Source organism: Hemiscyllium ocellatum, chromosome 23 (assembly GCF_020745735.1).
Source record: "Hemiscyllium ocellatum isolate sHemOce1 chromosome 23, sHemOce1.pat.X.cur, whole genome shotgun sequence".
NCBI lineage: Eukaryota > Metazoa > Chordata > Chondrichthyes > Orectolobiformes > Hemiscylliidae > Hemiscyllium > Hemiscyllium ocellatum.
In genome coordinates this window covers 3,769,236-3,793,455 of record NC_083423.1, presented here as the reverse complement: position 1 = coordinate 3,793,455, position 24,220 = coordinate 3,769,236, and the positions used below count along the sequence as shown (strand labels likewise).

At 39.1% G+C, this 24,220-nt stretch overlaps 2 protein-coding genes across 5 annotated transcripts in view; one reads left to right on the top strand and one right to left on the bottom strand.

Moving 5' to 3' along the window:
* The window catches only part of tmem243b (transmembrane protein 243, mitochondrial b), a 33,492-nt gene extending 11,976 nt beyond the window's left edge, over window positions 1–21,516 (top strand). For both annotated transcript variants that reach the window (XM_060842592.1, XM_060842593.1), the window contains exons 2-5: window positions 7,397–7,641; window positions 14,366–14,416; window positions 17,426–17,530; window positions 20,782–21,516. In XM_060842592.1, coding sequence (XP_060698575.1) covers window positions 7,564–7,641; window positions 14,366–14,416; window positions 17,426–17,530; window positions 20,782–20,904 — 357 coding nt within the window. In that variant the 5' untranslated portion in view covers window positions 7,397–7,563 and the 3' untranslated portion in view covers window positions 20,905–21,516. The remainder of the gene's footprint in view (window positions 1–7,396; window positions 7,642–14,365; window positions 14,417–17,425; window positions 17,531–20,781) is intronic.
* A 492-nt stretch (window positions 21,517–22,008) lies between these two features.
* Window positions 22,009–24,220, bottom strand: part of dmtf1 (cyclin D binding myb-like transcription factor 1) — a 54,111-nt gene continuing 51,899 nt past the window's right edge. For 2 of the 3 annotated variants that reach the window (XM_060842590.1, XM_060842591.1), the window contains exon 17: window positions 22,009–22,430. In XM_060842590.1, coding sequence (XP_060698573.1) covers window positions 22,354–22,430 — 77 coding nt within the window. In that variant the 3' untranslated portion in view covers window positions 22,009–22,353. Of the gene's footprint in view, window positions 22,431–22,862; window positions 22,963–24,220 lie in introns of all 3 variants that reach the window. The other variant, XR_009645897.1, reaches the window with a different exon arrangement.

Below are 24,220 nucleotides of genomic sequence, written 5' to 3'. Positions count from 1 at the left end.
ATGTAAATGAGTTACCAGATTTCAGTCAACAGGAAAAGGAAACCGCAGGCCTCCAGGCCTAGATCCTAGCTATTAAATGTTGATTGCATTGCTTAACGCATCACTGTGGGTTACATATCTTCAGATACCAAAGGAAGCATGTTAGAAAGGAAAAACATCTTTAAACTCAGATAGCAGAATAATCTCACTTCCTCTTTAATCTATTTTGTCTTGTTTTCTGTTTGTGCGTTTATTTTGTAAAGTGTTAAGGAAATTGGCAACATACTATTAACAGCAACAATTCATTATTGTTGAAGTGTACAACTATGTCACTTTGAGTTTATTTGCAGTTTATTTTACTTTTTGTGCTGCATGTAAAGTAATTTTTAAGGTCATGAAGTAATAGTGTTGATTTTGTCTTATTTTTAAACTTGCAAATATTTTCCTTTCCTTTGTCATTGGAAGAAGTTTTCCTAGGGTCTGGAATTCTTCCAGCAAATCCATAGGACATCAAGGTTCTAGTGAGCATTTAGTGTGGAGATTAAAAAGAATGTAGGCTGTGTAGATCTTGGAAAATCAGCAAGTGTGGTGACCAAAAGACCATTGTTAATCAGGTTTATGGGAGAAAGCCCAATTAATTATAGGGCAGTAGGCATGGAGGGTGTTCTGCATGTACGAGAGGTGAGTGTGTGTGTTACAAATCTCGCAGAGTTAGATTGCTGTGACAATGTGTGCTTTTCATGCATTTTGTAGCCTGCAACTATGGATGGTGAAGGTGCAGGCATCAAACAGCTTTCAACCCTGTTAGTTTTGCCCGTATAAGCTTACACATGATGATTTCCTTTCACTCATTCTCTTGGATCGCTACTACTGGGAGATCTCTGGTATCTTCCTCAATAAAAGCAAAGTAATCAATTAACTTCTCTGCTATTTCGTTGCTTCCCCATTATTATAAATTCTCCTGATTCAGTCTTTAGTGGACCCAGACTTGTGCCAAATTTTCCTTTTTCTGTATCTATTGAAGTTTTTATAGCGCGTTTTTGTTTTTTGGGAGGTCACATTCATATTCTGCTCTTGCTTTAACAGTTTCTTAGTCTTGCTTTTGTGTTTAATAAAACTCAATTTATTGGTATTTCTGGCAAACTTATACTCTATTTGGTAGAACCATGTGCAAACCCGACCTTACATTGTAACGTTGGTGTAAGAGAATGTGATCGCTCTCAACAGTTATTGTGGTTATGTCATTGAGCCTTGACATCTGCAGTCGAATACATGTATGAGGTTGTGTTAATCAGATATATGCATGATCCTTCAACTTTTGGGTGTTACCGTTACGTATTGGAATGTTGTTTTTAAGCAGCATTTACGTTGTATGTTCCAGGTATTACTGAAAGTTTCTGCACTTTTAAATAGAGCAGACGTAAGCCGTTGGGCCCATCATGTTGCTCTGCCATTCAATGAGATCATTGGCTAATCTGGTAATCCTTAACCCCATTGTCCTGTTTGATTTCCTTACTGGTTTTAAAGAAAATTATCTTTTTTTAAGCAAAGTTTATCAAAGGATATGGAAGATAGAGACTTATGTGGAGTATGCTAATATGCTTGGGCATTTTGAGATCAAGAAAGAAGTGGTATTGAATTTCTTGAAGAGCATTGAGGTGGATAAGTCCCCAGGCTTGATGGTATCTATCCCAGGTTATTGAGAGAGGCAAGACAGGAAATTGCTGGGGCCTTAACCAAGATCTTTGTATCCTGGCTAGCCACTGGCTAGGTCCTGGAGGTCTGGCGAGTAGCTAATGTTCTTTTGTTCAAGAAGGGAAACAGGGATAATCTAGTAAACTACAAACCAGTCAGTCTCACATCAGTGGTTGGGAAGCTATTGGAAAGAATTCTTAGGGGTAGGATTTACAGATATTTAGGAAAGCATGGCCTAATTAGGGACAGTCAGTGTGGCTTTGTGCAGGGCAGGTCATGTCTTACTAACTTGATTGAATTTTTCAAGGTGGAATGAGGGTGGAGTAATGGATGCTGTTTATATGGCTTTCAACAAGGTTCCCAGTGGTATGTTCATCCAGAAGTTTAAGATGCATAGGAATCAGAGTGACTTGGCCACGTGGATTCACAATGCGCTTTCCCATAGAACACAGGGTAGTGGTGAAAGGGTGTGCTTTAGGCTAGAGATCTGTGACTAGTGGTAGACATGAGGTTCTCTACTGGGATCTCTGCTATTTGTGATATATGCAAATTACTTTGAAAACATAGATGGTGGCTTAATAAGTTTGTAGACCAAACAAAGGTCAATGGAGTTATGGGTAATGTTGAAGGTTGTCAAGGGGTACAGAGGGATATAGATCAGGTGCAGATAGGGCAGATTGGAGTATAATCTGGTTATGTGAGATGTGTTGCACTTTGGGAGATTAAATGTTAAGGACAAGTGTAAAGCTAATGGCAGGACTGAACAGCATTGATATACTTAGGAATCTTGGGGTTCAAGTCCATAGCATCCTGAAAGTGGCCTCGCAAGTAGATAGGGTGGTAAAGAAGGCTTATGGTATGTTTACCGTTATTGGTCGGGGGCTTGAGTACAAGAGTCAGGCAGATTTTGCTTAGGCTACAGCGTTCAGTTATGGTTGCCCCATTACAGGAAGAATGCAGAAGGTGCAGTAGAGGTTTACCAGGATGCTGCCTGGATTACAAGGTATGAGCTGCAAGGAGAGGCTAGAAAAACTCAATTTGTTTTCTCTTGAGTGGCGGAGACTTGATGGAAGTTTTGCGTTGAGAAGACTTGATAGAAGTTTATAAAATTGAGATTTGGAGATGCTGGTGTTGGACTGGGGTGTACAAAGTTTAAAAATCACACAACACCAGGTTATGGTCCAACAGGTTTAATTGGAAGTACTAGCTTTCGGAGTCCTGCTCCGGCCACAACCAGCTGCTGAAGGAGCAGCGCTCTGAAAGCTAGTGCTTCCAATTCATCCTGTTGGACTATAACCTGGTGTTGTGTGATTTTTAACTTGATAAAATTGAGAGGCATAGATGGGGTTAATGGTCAGAATCTTTTCCCCGAGTTGAAATGTCTAATACGAGGGGGCATGTATTTAAAATGGAGGGGGAAAATTCAAAGGAAACATGAGGGCCAAGTTTTTTCATGTGGTAGGAGTTTGGAATGCACTGCCAGGTGTGGTGGTGTGACAGATGCAAGAAGGGCACTTAAGGGACTTTTTGATAAGCACATGAATATATAAGGAATGGAGGGATATGGACCAAGGGCAGGCAGAAGAGATTGGTTTCATTTAGCATCATGTTGGGAACAACATTGTGGGACATAGCGCACCATCCTGTGCTGTACAGTTTGATGTTTGAGTTCATCCTTGAATATATTTACTGACCCAGCCTGCACACCCCTCTGTGCCAAAGAATTCCACAGGTTTACTACCTTCTGGGAGAAGAAATTCCTCCTAATTACTGCCCAAACTGGTTGACCACTTACTCAGTAATTATGCCTTGACGTCACAAGGGGAGACAACCACATCTACACAGTGAGGCTTCCTCAGGATGTTGTGTGTTACTATAAGGTTGTGCCTCATTCTTCTAAATTTCAACAAATACAGGCCCAACACACCACTATTGTCACAGTGCCTTAAGTGGCAACTTGTAAACTTTTCACTGCACCCATGCGATAAAAGCTTATTCAATTCAAGTCAATGCAAATTATTTAATATATTGGAAATAATTATGGCCCCAGCACTGACACCATGGCACTCTCGTGCTTACAGGGTTGCCACCTTGAACTCTTCTCCTCTTTCCCCTTTCCCCCCTCTTTCCCCTCCCAACTCCATTTTCTATTAGCCACTTTTCTATCCATGCTAATATACTGTCCCCAATACCAAGGGACTGTTATCTTTTATCAGTAGCATAATGTGTGTTATCTTTTCAAACACCTTGTAAAAATCCAAATCTATCACATCTACATATTCTACTTTTTAATTCAGAAAATTTTAAGAAATTTATCATTTGATTTCTTATTCATGAAGCCGTGTTGGTTCTACTCGATTATGGTATGAAATTCTAAATGTTTCCGTTTCTCCTTTATAATGCTCTTTTGATTTCCCTAAAGACATTTGTTATGCTGATTGGTCTATAGTTGCTGTTTCTCTCTTTGTCTCCTTCCCTTTTTGAAGAAAATGTATTGCAATAGCAGTTGTCCAGTCTTCTGGAACTTTCAATCGAAGGATTCGGTGTATTCGCTATCTCTGTAGCTACTTTTAATAATTCGGGATGTATCCATCAGGTCCAGAGTACTACTTGATGTTAATCCCTATTAAATTTCCTAGTGCTTTTTTTCTAGTGACAGTTACATTTATTTAATCTCCCCTTTGGCCCCTTGATTATGGTTATTTAATATTTTTGTAGTCCTGTTAATGGCTTCTACCATGAAGACATGTAAAGTATTTATTCAACTCCTCTGCCATTTTCTGATTACCCATTACTGTTTCCGCAGCCTCATTTTATAAGGAGTTTTGTTCACTTTGGTCAGTGTTTTTATACATTTACAGAAGCTGTTGCCGTCTGTTTAGTTAATACTTGCATGTTTACCCTTGCTTTTAATCTCTTAGGATTGGGAGAGCTTTAAAAACTGTGGCTTACCACTTATCTTTGCTGCTTTGCTTTTCTTTCAATTTGATATGGTCCTTAACATCCCTGGTTCATCATAGTTGATTTATCCCCTCTTGAGAATACTCTTTTCTTACTGGGATATATCCACATGATATTCCCTTGTTGCCCATGAATATAATCTCTCTTTATCTCTTTGTATCTTTTCTCTTTCCTCCCCATAGTTTACCTTCCATCCAGCTCTTATCATTAGGAAACCTAACTGAAGAGACCAGGTAAATTTATCGAAGTTATTAATATTGATTGTAAAAACCGAAGGCCCCAGCACTGAACCTAGCTGCACTCCATTATTCATACCAGCCTGCTGTCTGAAATGGCCTAGAATATTGGGAAAGGTTTAGTTAGTGAAAAACTGTCAGATGAATTGAGCTGGCCTGTTGTGCATCTTTTCAAATGAACAATAATGTAATAGCTGGGGTTGTGTTGGCAGTAATAACTGTGAAGCTTTGCTGTACTTGTCCCTCTGAAATTGCAGCTTCCTCTGGAGCCCAATTAAATATGGCAATCCAGAAACTGCTTTCTGAGAGTATGATTCTATAAAGGGTACTCAACTGACGTCCCTGTAGATGTAGCCAGGTAAAAATCATTGAATTGGTGTGAATATCTATTTTTATGCTGTAATGTCATAGTAAAAACCCTGAGGTTATGGCTTGTCAAGTGAGATGTCAAACTCAATACTTGCTGCCAAACAAACTTTGATCTTTAAAGCTTTTTTTATTTGTGGAATGTAAAATTATAAAGTTCTGATTTTAATAGTTTTAAAAGTTTGTTATTTAAAATTCAAACTGAATTCAATGTGTATATCCCAATCTTCAATTTTCTTTCCTGAAATAATATTTTAATATTAGAAAGACATGTGAATCAGTGATTTTAATTTCCTGAAATAAAAACAGAAAATATAAATTTCTCCAGCTTCCTCATTTCCCCATCCCCCACCTTCTCTCTGTCCCAATCCCTGGATTCAGCAACGCTCTCTTGACCTGCAATCTTCTTCCCGACCTCTTCACCCCACCCCCTCTCCGGCCTATCACCTCACCCTCACATCCTTCCACCTATCGTATTCCCAGCCTCCCCACCCACCCCCCCACCCACCCCTTATCTCAGCTGGCTTGGCACACCAGCCTCATTCCTGAAGAAGGGCTTATGCCCGAAACGTCAATTCTCCTGCTCCTCAGATGCTGCCTGACCTGCTGCGCTTTTCCAGCACCACATTTTTCAACTCAATAAAAACAGAAAACGCAGGAAGTAGCGAGAAAGCAAGAGGTTGTGATCTTTCACCAGAACCTGCTTTTAACTTCCTTTATTCTCCATCTGTGAGAATGTTTTAATATGATAAGCTGCATGAAACAGAAGTTGGTTTTGACTTGGTGCCAGGGTCAAAATATAGTTGGGAAAGAAGGATAACTTGCCACGATTTTTGGCGATATGAATGTTAAGTGTGCAAAGCTAGCATTTTAAATGAAGAAATGGCACGTGGAGGTGAGTCACTTCTGTCAATCGGAAGAATGCACATCTCCAATATCTTTCAGCAGCCTTTGCTTTTTAAAGTTGGTCTCCCTGGAATGTTTGGGTTCTGAGAAAGGATCTTTGCGAATGTCAGATCATTGGATTTTGAAAATCTCTGCTTGTACTGAGCAAGCAAGCAGCTGTTATACTATATTTAAACCAAAGGTTTCTGACCCTTCATGTGGAATTTGCTGTCCTTTGCTACAACACAATGATAGACTTTAGGGTAAGATATCTTGCTTTGAAAAGGGAAGTGGCGGAGATGAAATTAAGACTTTTTTCCCCAACATGCTGTTTATATCTGTCTATGTCTGTCTTACCAACTTAAAAATCACACAACACCAGCTTATAGTCCAACAGGTTTATTTGGAAGTACAAGCTTTTGCAGTGCTGCTGCTTCAGGTAGCTAGTTTCCACGTAAACCTGTTGGACTATGACCTGGTGTGATTTTTAACTTTGTCCAGTCCAATCCAATACTGACACCTCCACATCATGTGTTGCTGAGGAAATTGAATCTTGCGCTATATCAAGCAAAGACATTTTGACTATTTGTATGAGTTTAGTGATTGTGCTGAGGCCATCTTGATGAAATATTCTGCATGAAGATATTGGTCATTTTCACAACACAGTTTTAACCAATTACAGTGCTTTCAGATGCTTTTAGGGTTTCAGACTGAAAAATGCTGGAAATGCCAAGTAAGTGAGGCAGCAGCTATAGAGAACGCAGTGCTGTTAACATTTCATGCCAAAAATCCATCGAGACAAATTGTTAGCTCTTGTTTTTTTCTCTTCATAGAAGTTGCCAAACCAGTTCAGTGTTTCTGTCGTTTTCTGGTTTTCAGCTTTTCAGCATTTACAGTATATTTTGCTCTGAGTTAATCTGCTCCAGTATAATTTCTAAAACAAAATCTGAACTATGACTCTTGATAAAGCTGGTAATCTTGGCTTGGGTTTCATTTTGTAGAAAATTAGATTTTGAAGTTGATTTGCCTGCTGTTGCCATTAATGAGGAAATGTCTTTGCGACGTGTTAAGTGTATTTGAAGTGCTTGATAGTTTAATGTAACTAAAATTAAGTTGCATGAAAAAAATGTGATCTAAGCAATGGCATGTGTTGTTGGGAGACAGTTGGCTTGTACAAAGGAAACCATTCATCTTGTCACAAGGCAAAGCAAATCAAAAGAGCTGGAGGGGCACAAGTTCATAATGACTCACTCATTACTATTTTTTAATTTCAGAATCATTCACTATGAAAAACAAGTGGAAGTAGTCAGCAGCTGAAATGTGGTCCGTTAGCTATCTCCACGAGTGAAAATATTTTCCACAATGTACGCCGGATAGCTGCTTTATATGAGAGCACAAGCAAGATTTTGGTCTGCATGAAAGTGCGCCGTATGAAATTGCGATGGATGAGTACACCACAAGGACTTATGGGACTAGTGTGCAGGACAACAGGCCCTTGTTTGGAGAGACATCAGCAAGGGTAAGGGCATAGGGAAGACAGTAATTCACTGTGATCTCCTGATTTTTAGAGATTCAAAGCTGATTTCAAGCTGGATTTGGGTATCTGAGTTTTATTGTTTCAAATTTGCTGCTCCGTTGAAGCCCAAAGTAATATAATTTTTTTTTCTCGTTTAGTACCTATCTTAAGTTTGGTTTACAATGTTTTGAGTAAATAATAAATTGTGACAGTGGTGAAAAACCAACAGATATCTGGCATACTAAAAACAGCCAATGCTGGAGATCACAGCAGGTCAGGCAGCGTCCATGGTGAGAGAGCAAGCTCACGTTTCAAGTCTGAATGTCTCATTATTAGAGCTGAACCTCAAGCTGTGAAGTCATCTAGATGCATCGAGATTCCTGTATCTGCAGTAGGTTGTTCCCAGATATCTGGAGTAACTATTCATCTTGCAGGTACATGGGGAATAATTAATAAAAAGTATTTACAAACTGCAGTCAAAATAAATGGGACAGTAATTTAATGTATGTTTGTACATTCTGAATTTTCACAATTGTGGAGCACCATTTCAAAATTTTTGTTTAGATTTGAAAGCTTCAGTTAAATTAATTTCACTCCGCCACCCAACTATCAAGGGAGTGTCCATTCGTTTAAAGGGAATTGAATCGTAAATTGTACATTCAAGCGTGTCTCTCCAGATTGTAGGACAGTTAGCAAGAAAAGCAAACTTGTTGTTAAATATTACTTCTAGACTTTTGGAAAGATGTTTGTATTTAGGAATTCAGCTGTCATGTAGGAAGTATGAATTATTTCTACTTGGGCATCATGGTGGCTCAGTGGTTAAAACTGCTGCCTCACAGCGCCAGGAACCCAGGTTTGATTCAACTCTTGGGTGGCTGTTTGCACATTCTCCCCTTGTCTGTGAGGGTTTCCTCTGGGTCCTAGTTTTCTTCCACACTCCAAAGATATGCAGAGTTGGTGGATTGGCCATGCTAAATTGTCCAGTGTATCCAGGGATGTGCAGGTTAGCGGGCTTAGCCATGGGAAATGCATGGTTACAAGAATAGGGTAGTGGGCTGGGACTGAGTGTGATGCTGTTCGGATGGTCCATGTGGACTCAATGTGCTGAATTGCCTGCTTCCACTTAAGTGAGATTCTATTGTTTTTCTTGCCCTTTTCCTGATCTAATGCTCCAAATTTTTAACTTTTACCATCCAAAATTGATACCATAAGGCAATAAGACATAGGAGTGGAAGTAAGGCCATTCAGCCCATCGAATTCCACTCCCATTCAATCATGGCTGTTGGGCATTTCAATGCTACTTGCCTGTACACTCCCCGTATTAAGATTAAGCATTTATCAATCCCTGCCTTGAAGGCATTTAGCATCCCAGCCTGCACTGTGCTCTGTGGCAATGAATTCCACAGGACCACTACTCTCTGGTTGAGGAAATGTCTCCTCCTTTCCATTCTAAATTGACCCCCTCTAATTCTAAGGTTGTTCCCATGGGACCTAGTCTCCCCACCTAACCGAAACAACCTTCCAGCATCCACCTTTTCGAAGCCATGCGTTATCTTCTAAGTTTCTATTAGATCTCCCCTCAACCTTCTGAGCTCTAATGAATACAATCCCAGGATCCTCAGCTATTCATCGTATGTTAGGCCTACCATTCCAGGGATCATCCATGTGAATCTCTGCCGGACACACTCCAGTGCAAGTATGCCCTTCCTGAGGTGTGGGTCCCAAAATTGGACACTGTATTCTAAACGGGGCCTAACCAGAGCTTTATAAAGTCTCAGTAGCACATCATTGCTTTTACATTCCAACCCACTTGAAGTAAATAACAACATTACATGTGCTTTCTTAACCACGGACTCGACCTGCAAGTCAACCTTTAGAGAATCCTGCACTAGCACTCCCAGATCCCTTCGTACTTTGGCTTTATGAATTTTTTCACTGTTTATAAAATAGTTCAAGCATGTATTTTTTTTTCTGAAGTGCAAGACCTCACAATTGCTCACATTGAATTTCATCAATCGTTTCTTGGACCATTCTCCTAAACTGTCTAAATCTTTCTGCAGTCTCCCCACCTCCTCAGTACTACCTGCCTGTCCACTAACTTCCTATCATTGGCGAACTTTGCCAGAATGCCCCCAGTCCCTTCATCCAGATCATTAATATATAAAGTGAACAGCTGCGGCCCCAACACTGAACCCTGCGGGACACCACTTGTCACCGGCTGCCATTCCAAAAAACAACCTTTAATCCCAACTCCCTGCCTTCTGTCAGACAGCCAATCCTCAATCCATGCCAGTAGCTCACCTCAAACACCATGGGCCCTCACCTTACTCAGCAGCCTCCCATGAGGCACCTGATCAAAGGCTTTTTGGAAGTCTAGGTAGAGAACACCCACTGGGTTTTCCTGGTCTAACCTACTTGTTACCTCTTCAATGAATTCTAACAGTTTGTCAGGCACTTCCTCCCCTTACTAAAACCATGCTGACTTGTCCTAATTCGAGCCTGGAGTTCCAAGAATTTAGAAATCTGGTCCTTAACGATGGATTTTAGAATTTTACCTGCATCTGAGGTTAGGCTAATCTGCCTATAATTTTCCACCTTTTGTCTTGATCCTTTCTTGAACAAGGGGGTTACAACAGTGATTTTCCAATCACCCGGGACTTTCCCTGACTCCAGTGACTTTTGAAAGATTACAACCAAACCTCTGCTATTTCTTTAGCCATCTCCCTCAGAACTCTAGGATGCAGCACATTGGGGCCAGGAGATTTATCAAGTTTTAGACCTTTTAGCTTTTCTAGTACTTTCTCTTTTGTAATGGCCACCATACTCAACTCAACTCCCTGACTCTCCTTAATTGTCAGGTTATTACTAATGTCTTCCACTGTGAAGACTGATGCAAAGTACTTATTAAGTTCTTCAGCTATTTCCTTATCTCCCATCACTAACCTTCCTGCATCTCATTTATTTCTTATGTATTGAAAGAAACTTTTACTGTTTTTTAGTTAATTATTTAAAACATTAATATTTTTTCTAATATTAATGGCTAGCTTACCTTCGTATTTGATCCTCTCCTTCCTTATTTCTCTTTGTTAACCTCTGTTTTTGTAGTCTTTCCAATCTTCTGATTATTATCCCGTGTTCTTGGCCACTTTATAAGCTCTCTTTATCCTTGATACATCTCTCGACTTCTTTCGTTGGCCATGGTTGTCTAATTCTCCTTCTCTTACCCCCCCCCCCCCGCAAACACACACCACCACCCCCAGGTCATTTTCTTTTCTTTGGGATGAACCGCTGTACTGAGTCCTCAATTACACCCAGAAACTCCTGCCATTGTTGCTCTGCTTCCAGTCAGTTTTCGTCATGCCCCTGTAATTACCTTTGTTTAACTGTAACACCATTACATCCAATTTGCCTTCTCTCTTTTGAATGCAAACTGAACTCAACCATATTATGATCTCTGCCTCCTAAGTGTCCCTGATAGCACTAAGTCCAGAATAGCCTGATACCTTGTGGGCTCCATCATAAGCTGTTCCAAAACGCCATCTTGTAAGCATTCCATGAATACCCTTTCTTTGGATCCACTGACAACATTATTCACCCAGTCAGTTTGCATATTGAAGTCCCCCATGATCACCATAACCTTACCTTTCTGACATGTTTATAGTTATATCTACAGTGCTCAAAATTTACTATATGGTCAGCTCTGTGTTTTCTAAACCTGCTAACTGGTATTTTTCTATTAGCTTTTCCTGCTTCACTTTGACTATTGGGTGACTATTATTGTCACCTCCCTTCTGAAATTGTCATGTTAATTAGATTCTATTCATTGCGTATACATTTTCCAATTCTCTAAATATCACATCTGAAGCATCACTTTTTATTTAATCTGTGATATCCCAAGAGTGGTCAGGCAAGAGGACCTTCTGCTTTGAACTACACTCTGAATGTTTAAATACAGGCTCTCCTCCCAGTTTCTGTCTCTGCATTAATTCCATTATTTTGCCTTGTAAGTATGTTATAGCACTAGTTCCTGTGTATAGTTGAAACATCAAGTGGCTGAATTTCCTCTGACATTATTTTGATAAACTGGTAACAAATGAATGGTTGGACATAGAAATTTGGCAAGGGTGCTGTTTGGCTGGTCCTCCACATTTCAAATGTGATACCTGTTTTATCTCTGGGTATAATATAATTGGGTGCAAGTTATCAGAATATCACTTGCTGTCTGCTGTGTATAATCATCTTTGAGATCCCTTTAAATTTTGCTATCATTGCAGAAATCTTTTTTGCTTATGTACCTATTGCCTGTCAGTTTGAAAATGACTCATTTAGTTCTTATTTCATTGACGCATAGAAATTTACAGCATCAAAAGAGGCTACTCAGCCAATCGTGCCTATGCTGGCTCATTGAAAGAGCAATTGCATTTAGCCTCCCATCACTACCATCTGTCTTTAAGGTTCACAGCTTCAAACCTTACTGATCTCCTTTGAAAATCAGTAATGGAGTCGGCTTTCATCACCATTTCTGGTAGTGTGTTCCACATCCTGACAACTGAGTGAAAACATCTCACCTGAGATCCTCTGAGGTGCTTTTCCCAATGATTTTTGTATCAATGATCTCTGCCTATTTATCCACATGCCAGAGGGAATAGTTTTTCTTGATCTGTTAAAATCTCTTAACTTGAAAACCCTTGGTTAGTTGCCTCATCAGAGCTGAAAATGTATTGCTGGTTAAAGCGCAGCAGGTCAGGCAGCATCCAAGGAACAGGAAATTCGACGTTTCGGGCTAAAGCCCTTCATCCTGATGAAGGGCTTTAGCCCGAAACGTCGAATTTCCTGTTCCTTGGATGCTGCCTGACCTGCTGCACTTTAACCAGCAACACATTTTCAGCTCTGATCTCCAGCATCTGCAGACCTCACTTTTTACTAGTTGCCTCATCACCTTAACTGTTCCAAGGAGAATAGTCCTAATTGAACTTTTCCAGGTAACTGAAACACCTCATTCCTGGTAATCTGTTGGTAAACTTCAACTAAACCTTTGTTAAGGCTATTCTGAACTATGGTGTCCAAGATAGCCCACAATTTTCCAGTTCAGCCTACCCAGTAACATTCTGGATATTTTCTAATCCAATTGTTACGAAATGTTGTTACCCACCTTCAGTGCAGGCCTGCTGCTTCAGAGTTAGGGATATTAACGCTGTGCCACAAGAGGCTATTCCAGAGATTTATAAACTTTTTTTTTTGGAGTATAAATGCTGATGTTATCTTATTGTCATTAATTATTCTCAACTAGTTATCTCTTCAATCAATAATTTCCAGTTAATTCCTTTTGAGCCTTTCTTTTGATTTACCTTTTCAAAGTTTGCTATTTAGCACTAGTACTTATTTCTTTTTAATTAATCCACGGGAAGTGGAGTTGTTGACTGAATTGCCCTTGAGGTAGTGAGCTTAACATTATAGTGGTTCTTAATATTGTAGTTGCCAGTCCCAAAATGCTTAATATTTACAGGGTATGGATGTCACAATAAACATCTGTCTGAACTATACTGCACGACATGTAAGTCGTGGTGAAGGTTTTGATGTGGACTTAAAAATAGTCTACTCTGTGCGTTAGTCTTTGAACCAACACAGCAATGATTGTGTGATGTGTTCCACCCCAACTAATCAAACCGATGTTTCTGTAAGAGGAGTAAATGTAAAGTTGATCCTCTTTTCGTAGAGTCATGCATGTGAAATTATAGAACATACTGTAAAGGCAAGACAGGATGGATAACCCATTGTCAAATTAAATGTTGACACCGTGCCTAGAATTTATTTTAAATCTGTATGCATGTATGCATGTATGTATGTATGTATGTATGTATTTATCTATCTTTTTCAGTGTAGCTTGTAGTTTAATCTGCAGCACTGTTTCTCAAGAACTCAGCATTTTTTTAAAATGTTCTGCTAATATGCAAATGTTCCAGTAATGCTCAAGAAAATTAAGCAATTGGTTCTACAGTAGTAAGGCATTTTTCAGATTCTGTACAGTTTGGAAACAGGCCCTTCGGCTCAACAAGTCCACACCGCACCTCTGAAGAGAAACCCACCCAAACCCATTCCCTTACCCTATATTTACCCCTAACACACCTAACACTGTGGGCAATTTAGCATGGCCAATTCACCTCACCTGCACATCTTTGGATTGTGGGAGGAAACGGGAGCACCTGGAGGAAAACCATGTAAACGCAAGGAGAATGTGCATACTCCACACAGACAGGCGGGAGTCTAACCCAGGACCCTGGTGCTGTGAGGCAGCAGTGCTAACCACTGAGCCACCGTGTCGGTTTAATATTAATTTCAAGTGCAGATTTTGCAGGGATTGTGACCACATCAAATTTATTTATCTTTGTCTCCCTTGCTTAAGCTCCTCTTTCTTTTAACTTGTAAAAGCTGTTCTTTGGTTGTACCTTCATTGTGTTGTGGTTGAGATTAAGCACCTGAAGAGACATGAGCATGGAAGAATTGACCCTATTAATGCAGTTTTTTGGTCACCTTTCATCAAGAAGACACCTTAGCTAACCAGGAATATTTTAACCAAGTTTTTGGTAACTGATATTTAAAGGAAGTAATTAAAATCTTTAGTCTTTGCCTACATATTTTTATTTTGAAAAGTACAATTTAAAAGCGCATTTAAAATATTTTAATATTTGGATTATACACCTCAATCTATTTTATGGTTTTTTTTCAGGATCGAATTATCAACATTGTTGTTGGTGTCCTCACATCTTTATTGCTGATAGTAAGTAGAAAAAATTCAAGACTTATTGGTAATTACTTTTTTTTTATAAAGTTGATACTTTATATAGGTACCATTGCAGTATTTTGGAGAAAGTAACTGCATGTAGCTGCAAGGTGTTGGCAGACTTACGTTTCCACATGCTATGGAACAGATTGCCAGGGAGCGTGATTGAGACCAGATTATTTGATTTCTATGAAATACCCATCTGCTGTAAATGTGAAAATATTAGCATCAGTATTCTGGAAGCAGTTTATCAAGTGTGTTTGAGAGTGTTCAATAGATAAACAATCAGAAAGCACACTGGCACCTGGATAGCAAATTAGTTGCAGATATTGAAGGACTTGCACCTTTCAAAGGTATTCAACTTGTAATCCTATTTGTATCAGAATTATCTTTTTTTTTGTGAATACGTGCATTTATTTACAGGTTTTTTGTCATGGTGAAACATGCTTCACATACAGATTTGTATTGCAACTGTCAATAAAACAGCACACTGAATGATCAGTTATTTTTCGATAGTGAAGGTTGGGAGGATATTTGTTGAGCAAATAAGTTGATCAGTACATCAGCGGAATAGCCTGCTCTTAATAATACCATGGAGCGGTTCTGTACCATCAAGACAGGAAGCTGGGCCTTTGGTTCACTTTGAGCTGAAGGTATGATGACTCCAAGAATAGACTCTTCTCTTGACAGCTTGTTTTGAGATGTATAGAAAATCATTCTTGGTGTAGGGTACCCTTTTTTAAAGATGAGTAACCAACTTAAATCCAGTCTGTTGCAAATCAAAGTATAGCATTGTTCAAAGAAAAAGGTGCAGTCATTAGAATCTTCTTCCCAATCCTCCTCATCTCCATGCTCCCTCTCAGAAATGACCTGAAAACCCTTCTAGTTCAATGTGCACTGAGAATCCGTTCTGGTTCATCTACACCACCTTGGATCTCAACTGTTTGATTTGTTGTGCGTATCTGTTTGAGGTGTTACAGGACCAGACGTTACTGGAGATTGGAAAGGATACGGGTGATGAGTGAATCTTTAAAGAGTAGAGTTTTGTAAGAGCCTGCAGAAGGATGACATTTATGGAAATTCACTTAAAATTATCCTTGCCTTGTTTACCTAAGTTGGAATTTGGAAATGTCAGCTCTGCTGAAGAATTTGATTACCATGGTGTTCAGTTAGCTTCCTGGGCAAATCTGGGCAGTAAATATGAGGGATAAATATGAAAATGCAGTGTGCAAGCCTTTTGGCCTTGATTCATGTGTTGGAACATGCGGTAATACTTTGATTTGCATGTGGGTAGTGCAGTACAGTTTCTTCAGATTCTGCATTGATGCCATTTGTTCAAACTTCAAATATTTGCCATTGTTATAATTGCTTCTGGTTGCTGCCTGTTTTATCACTTTGAGGACCAAGCTGTGAAGTTCAGTATGGTGAAAGGAAGAAGTTGACTGAGCTTGTTTTTAAGGATATGAAACTATGCAGTTCAAGCGCAAGGATTGGAACTTGTCATTTAATATGCTTGAGGTTTCATGTTCTGCTTTAGTTGTAATCTCATTCAGAATAAGAACAGGAAATGCTGGAAACACTCTGGGAACGTCTGTGGATAGAGGAACCAATGACGCTGGGTCAATGACTTTGTCGGAATTGGGAAAACACAAAACACGTAACGGGCTTTAGCAAGTAGAGAAGCACGGAAGGGAGAAGAAATAGGAGGAGGTTGAATTACAATGTTGCCAGGCAAAATCCGATCCCAGTAGGACAAGAAACAAGCAGTGTATCAAGAATGTTTAAATGGGTAAGAAATATTATGACAAATGCTATTCCAAAGAAATGAAAAAATATTATCATCCGAAATTGAATTTTGTGTTCAATCTGGAATTCTGTAAAGCACCTGATTTTAAAAATGAGGTGTTGAAGGCAGAGGTCAGTGTAGGAATAGGGTCGATAATTAAAATGACAGATGATTGGAAACTTGGACCCTTTACGAATGAATGGAGGTGCTTTGCAAAATAGTCAGTTGATCAGCTTTCAGTTGCCTTAATATTAGGAGATATCATTGTGCGTAATTAATACAATATTGTGAACTGAAAGAAATGAGGGCAAATGCTTATTTGCGTGAAAAGGCCTTGTTTATTATTAAGGGAGGAGGTAAAAGTGGATGTGTTGTACCTTTTGGCTTGCTTGGAAAGCTGACATACAAAGGCAATTTGAGGAAAGGTTGCTTCAGAATCTTTAGAGGGGAAAATATTTGCAGGTCATAGCATGCTGGAGAATTGAAAATGGTGGTGAATGAATATTGAGGCTGGATGTTGAAACAAGGGTGGTGATTCATGTTTGAGAACTGGTGAGAGGCTTGTTAAGTTTAATAATGAAAAGAACTCTGTTGAGAGCCTCATCAACAGTCATGGGATTGCCTCAATTGTTAAGGAGGAAGGAAGACTTAACAGAAACACACAGATGTAAGTTTGTATATTTAGGCCAGAGAAACAGGGACAATAGAATAGAGTCCTTTTCAGGAAGCAGGGTGGAAGTATAGTCAAGTAGATTTATTTGGATTTGACTGTTTATAAAATCTCAGTTCACCAAGACTTTTTTATATTCAGCTGTGACTTTTAAGAAGTCACAGATTTGAAGCCTCCAACTTTTATTCATTTTTATGTTTTGCCATTCAGAAACTGTAGGTTTTTTTTTCTTCCAAAATGTTCCTCATTTCTATTCATTAAACCGATGACAACTCTCAAGCCACTAGGGAGAGAACGGTTCAATGATCAGTGTCATTTCAGATGTTACCCGTTTCATCAAATCATTAAACTATGAAGGTGTTATTGTGGGTAGAAAGATGGATGAGCCAATGGGAGGAGGGAGAAATGAAATTGGCTGCTGCTAATTTCCAGTCATACAAAGAAATTTGGTGATTTTGCAATCTTCTTGTACAAACTTCACTTACTTTGGAAGGGAAGTAAACATTTGATGGTTCTGTCTGATGTCAGTTTTTCCAATTCTGTTCTGCAGGTAACCATTATTAGTGCTTTTGTTTTCCCACAATTACCTCCAAAACCACTGAATGTTTTCTTTGTTGTCTGCATCTTGCTGACTTGCGCCTCCATTGGTGTTCTTGTAAGTATTGATTTTGTAATGTTTCAAAAGTGGTAGCATTTTATTATTACTGTATAGACGTTTGGCTGCATATGAATAATTCTAATTGTTTTAGTGAATTGTTTGAAGTGCAAATTCATATTAAACAGGATTTGCTGTAACGGTCTTTCAAAAGTTATGTACAACCTGATGTGATTAGGAATGAAATATTACTGGTTATAGGGTCTTCAGGAAGGACAGTGAATTTGAAAAGCTGGGGATTAACTATTGTTCAGACAGTTTATAACTTACAAAAAGAGAATATTGAGTGTCTGTGGGGCAATAAGAACAACAGTGGGTAGTATTTGTTTTTCTTTTGCTCTTAAATGATTTGGGAAAAGTAAGTTTTGAAATTTAGTCATGGTGTCCTACAGCATGGAGACAGGCCCTTTGACCCACACTGGTCCATGCTGACTAAAATGTCCATCCACACTAACCCCATTTCCCTGCACTTGGCCCATATCCTTTCCTATCCTTATATTTGTCCAAATGCCTTTTAAAAAGTAGTTACTGTACCTGCCTCAACTACTTTGGTGGCAGCTCATTCCATATACATACCACCATCTTTGGAAAAATGTTACCCCTCAGGATCCTTTTTATTCTTTCCTCTCTCACCTTAAACTGATGCAGTCTAGTCCTCAATTCCCCCACCCTGGGAAAAAGTCAATGCATTCATCCTATTCATGCCTCTCATTATCTTATACTCTTCTGTAAAACCTCCTCTCAGTCTCTAACACTCTAAAGAAAAAAGTCCCAGCTTATCCAACCTCTCCCGATAACTGTCCCTTGAGTCCTGACAACATCCTTGTAAATTTCGTCTATACTCTTTCCAGTTTAATAACATCCTTCCTATAGCAAGGTGACCAAAACTGAACACAATACTGTAAAGTGCAGCCTCACCAATATCCTGTATGACTACAACATAACTTCCCACCTTCTATACTCAGTGCCCTGACTGATGAAGGCCAGCATGCCAAAAGCCACCTTCACTGCCCTGTTTACCAGTGACACCATTTCCAAATAACTGTGAACCTGAACTCTAAGGTCCCCCTGTTCTGCTACACTCCTTAAGATCCTCCCATTTACTATGAAACTCCTACCTTGACTTGACTTTCCAAAACACAACACCTCACACTTATCTAAATTAAACTCCATTTGCCATTTCTTGTCCCACTTCCCCAGCTGATCAAAGTCTTGCTGTAATTTTTGATAATCTTCCTCATTGTCCACACTATCGCCTATTTTAGTGTCGTCTGCAATTGTTAATCACTCCTTATATATTCTCATCCAATTCATTGATATGGATAACAGTGTCATGGGTCCAGTACTGACTCCTGGGGTACACCACCAGTCATAGGTCTCCAGTCCAACATGCAACCTTCCAATATTACCCTCTGTTTTCTACTATCAAGCCAATTGTGTATCCAATTTGCCAGGTCCCTGTGGATTTCATGCAGTCTAACCTTCCAGAGCAACCTGCCATGTGGAACCTTATCAAAGGCCTTACCGAAATCCACCCATACTACTAATACCACTCTACTCTCGTCAACCTTCTCGGTCACTTCATCAAAGAACTCTAACAAATTTGAGAGGCATGATCTCCCACTCAAAGCCAGGAATCGATCCCTGTCTTTCCAAATGCATGTATATCCGAGAGCTCAGAATTTTCAACTAACTTATCTACCACAGATGTTAGACTTATTGGTACATGGTTCCCAGGTTTTACTTTGCAGCCCTTCGTGATTAAGAGCACAACAATCGGTACCCTCTTTGCTATTTTTAATATTAGATTTAACCCTTACTGTCTGTAGGCATAGTGAAAATTGTCAGCAAGATCACTTTTCTAAAATAAATTGGACACTGACCCTGGAGAAGAGATGAAACTAAAAAAATTAACAATAATTTACTGTAGCTTATTAATGAATTGAACCTGCCAAGTTCAAATGCTTGTAATTTATTCACTCACTTTTTTTGTCCTAATTCAGTTTGTACTTTTTAAAAAACTTGACCTTTTACTGGGCTCCCAAGTTCTTGTGGCCCAATGTCAGAATGGCAGTAAGACTTACTGCTTGAGGGACAGCAAGGACAGAGATTCGAGCTGGACTCTGAAATCTGGGTCTCTGCCCAAAATACTTTTGGCCATGTTTGACAGCACCTCTGCTGTCAAAAAGCAGAGCCAAGTTGAAGACTCCCAAATCCAAGATTTTCATTAACTGTGAGCTTTCAGGATGCAGGAAAGACTAGTCATCCTAGGATCAGAATTTAATACTGTTTAGAGCTGAGATGAAGGAGGAATTTCTTCACCATGAGACTGGTTAATCTGTGGAACTCATTGCCACAGAGGGCTGTGGAGGCCGAGTCATTCAAAACAGTGGTTTTTGATCAGTAAGGGGATCAAGGGTTACAGAGAGAAGGCAAGAGAATGGGGTTGAGAAATTCATTAGCTATAATCGAATAGTCCATTTAAATCTGCTCCTACATCTTGTGATCTTGTGAACTGCTTCCAACAAACGTATTTTTTGGCCCTTTGAGAAAGTTGACTAAATTGCTTTCATGAGTACACCTTTTGACAGTGACACAGTCTACAAACATGCTGAATTCCTTCTATTGTATGAGAAAGTGACACTGCAGATGCTGGAGATCAGAGCTGAAAATGTGTTGCTGGAAAAGCACAGCAGGTCAGGCAGCATCCAAGGAGCAGGAGAATCGACGTTTTGGGCACGAGCCCTTCTTCAGGAATCATTCCTGAAGATGGGCTCATGCCTGAAACGTCGATGCTCCTGACCTGCTGCATTCCTGTATTGTATCCCAACATGTGCCTGGTATACCAGTCCATTGAAGGAATATAAATCAACTGCTCCTATATTCTTGTGTTCATCAGAGCTGACTTAAACTCATAATTTTTCATAAATCTATTGTAGACTTAGGGTTTCAGTTCAAAGACTTAGAAATTGCTTGACTGATGCTCTGTTTTGGATCTCTGATCTCCTGCATACAAGCCAAACATAGACACGAACTGAAATGTTGTTAAACCACTTTTTCTAGATAAAGGCATGGGAAGCTATGTATGCACTGGGTTCTTTGCATGCAAGAGGCCAGATATTTATGTAAAATATCAATTTGTAAAAGTTATTCACATTCCACTGGGAACTTGTACATCCCATACATATCCATTTATAGCAGCTTAAGGAAGAGTAGACCTGACATTGAGTCCAGACTTTAATATTTTTCAGATTTTCTGGTATCGACAAGGTGACTTGGAACCTAAATTCCGGAATCTAATCTACTATAATTTATTTTCCATCCTTTTGCTGTGCATATGTGCCAACTTATACTTCCATGATGTTGGTAAATGACTTTTCAGTACTGGCTCAAATTCAGTTGCAGTCCATCACGTGTTGAGAAATGAAGATGATGAATGAAGTTCTCCTGAAGTAGAAATGGAATTTCTGGTTTGCACAGCAAGGAAGATGTTTTGTAAATCTGGAATGAGTTTCCTTACCAGCTTCGTATTGTAATACATACCGGATGCAGACTCTGTCCTACATGAGCTGGGATTGATGCCACAAACATTAATGCAATTTGTTTTCCAAAATACATTTTAAGACTTGCACTAAAATGAACATTCCAGACTTGCCAAGGTTTTGAGATCACACATTCTCTTTTTGTAAAAGGGTGTTTTTTTTTTCTTTCATGCAAATTGTTTTTTTAATTATATAAAGCACTTGAAGACAATGACCTGTTAAAGTACAACACAGAAGTAGAAATAAAGATACTGCAGGACAAATATACTTTTATTTTGTCTTAAGTAATGAAATAATTGCACTATGCAGCCACTTAACTACTGGAGTTTTACAATAAAATAGCCAAACTAAGCCTGTGAACCAATACTAGACAATACAACTGTAAGAAAGCATTGACTTTGTTTTAAAGAATAAATAGTAATAAAATAATTTATATATACTGAACTTGTCTACACTTCTTATTTGTACACAAAAATAAGTTGAATACTAATTGATTCTTGGAGGTCTCCATTCTTACAAGTATCAAATTTATTGTCACGTTAGTGCAAGTTTGCTTTTGGTAGGTAAGTTTTTCTCTCTCAATTAAGTCTAGGCCACAAGCATATACATGCATGAACTTCACCTACACAATAGTGGAAAGTAGTTTCCTTGAGGGAGAGAAGGGAGTACTCTTTCCCCATACTGCTAAAAGATATTGGTATACATGTTTCTGAAAGTCTGTAAAGTTAAACAGATGTGTGAAACTTGTATTTTAACCACATTAGTTTTAAGAACTACATATATCAAAAACCCCTTTTCTACTCAAAGAATGTGCAACTTGGTTCAATATCTTTGACTTACAGGATTTAAAAAAAAAACTTGAATTATTCAACTTGAAACATAGCTGTTACTTCAACACTTTTCTTGGTGATGGTTCATCTAGTTTAAAAAATACTTAACAGCTGTTTACTCCCATTTTAGAAGCAGTTCCTCAACTCAATATAATACTGTTACATTGACTTAATTTGAAGGGAAAGGTAATGCAGTTTTCTTAAGAGTTAGAAATTTGGTGTCTGGCATAGTGCCATTGTCTAGTTTACTTTGCTGAGTAAACTTGCACCATAGGAAATTAAACTGTTTCTAAACCTACTCTATTCATTTTATGCAGTTTGTCTCAAAGGCAGCACCATACATTCAAATATTGAATTATCAAGAGCATTAATTATTGACATTTCATAGTTGGTGAACAATTTTGGATTGTTCACTCTTAAAGACAGCACAACAGCTATACATAAGTTCTCTTCAATCATCAGTATCTGGGGTTTCCAATGATGAGCCAATGATGTCTGAACAGTCACCCTGGGGTTGTAAAATGGGATCTGAAAAGAGAATTTGAATCTCCATCAGTGTTTTGTAAATTAGGCTATCCACCAGCAAGTTAACAGTTCTTTGTTTTTAAAGTACTCATCTAGGTGAGGGTAGTTAGTGCTGAGAGATGGAACACTCTTCATTTCAGAAACCCAAATATCAGCATCAAGCACTCCCTGTAAGGGTTCAAATACACAGCACAGCTCTGCACTGCCTCAGCTCCAATCTCTGGAATAAAAACTGTATCAAACCACTGAATTGGACAGGAACTTGAAAGTGCAGTGACTGGCTTCATCAAAGACCAATCTTGTTTTGTACCAGGTATAATGCAAACCATTGAAGAGTTTTCCCTTTGACCCCCAAATGATGTCTCGTTTTGTTACGGTTCCTCGGTACCATACTTGGTTGACTGATCCCTTGCTGTCAGGGACAGCTCCTCTTACCTCATCTCTGGTATTCAGCTCGTGCGTCCATGGCTGGATCAAGGTTGTTTTGAGGGCTGGAGCCTGGCTCAATTTCAATGTTCTGATAAAAGTCACACAACTAGAAGGCAGGAGTAAAAAAAAGATGAACAAGTTCTGAGCAAGACTAGCGATTTGGAGAATAGTTCCCCAAAATAATAATTATGTGGAATAGACTCCTTGTAAAAACACTTTAATACCATGTAGATTGTCTTCACAAAGTTGATTTTTTTTTTAAAATAAAAAATTAAAAGAGTACAAGGATGAGGAGGACATTTGTGTTGCTGAGATAAAGGATGTAAAATGGGACTTTTTTTTTAGGCTACCTACACTGATCAGGAAATTTAATGAAAAGATTACTTTTCTGGATGTTTACCAATTGTCTTTTAAGGGACAGAGTAAGGAAGGATTCAGTTATCTTACTGAAAAGATGGTGAACATTATAGTTCCCTTATACTTTTAATAATACTTATAGTAATGGCTTACATGGTAGGAAATGAAAGATTTTCAATAATACTTCACTACATTCAATGGCTTTACCATTTTGATTCTTCCACCATTAACTAGAACATCATCAGACCAGCTACAAAGTATCTGATTTTTTTTAAAAAGTCTGCATTTTCTTTGTGCTGATTCACTCAACTGCTGACTCCAAAACTAACTACAGTGTGCAAGGTATGAATCACGAGTGATAGAACAAGGTCTGAAAACATTCATCTGACCAAATGTAGCTGTAGCGCTTAACATTTGTAAAGATGTATTGCAGCATCTCCCACCTTGTGGCCTCTACCTCTGAGAAAGTAAAGGGCGTTTGGCACATGGGAGAGAATCTTGCAGGTGATGTTCCCAAGTCTCATATCTTGATTCAGAAATATCACCATTAGATTAGATTAGACTTACAGTGTGGAAACAGGCCCTTCGGCCCAACAAGTCCACACCGACCCGCCGAAGCGAAACCCACCCATACCCCTACATTTACCCCTTATCTAACACTACGGGCAATTTAGCATAGCCAATTCACCTGACCCGCACATCTTTGGACTGTGGGAGGAAACCGGAGCACCCGGAGGAAACCCACGCAGACACGGGGAGAACGTGCAAACTCCACACAGTCAGTCACCTGAGTCGGGAATTGAACCCGGGTCTCAGGTGCTGTGAGGCAGTAGTGCTAACCACTGTGCCACCATGCCGCCCATTGTCTGTCAAAATTCAGTTCTCTCTAATCTCCAAGAATACTGCAGGAGTACCTTCAGATATTCAGCAGTAATTTAAGGTGGTTCACAATCACTAAAGGCATTAGGGAAGACAAAAGGTTGGTCTTGCCACTGACAGACACACAC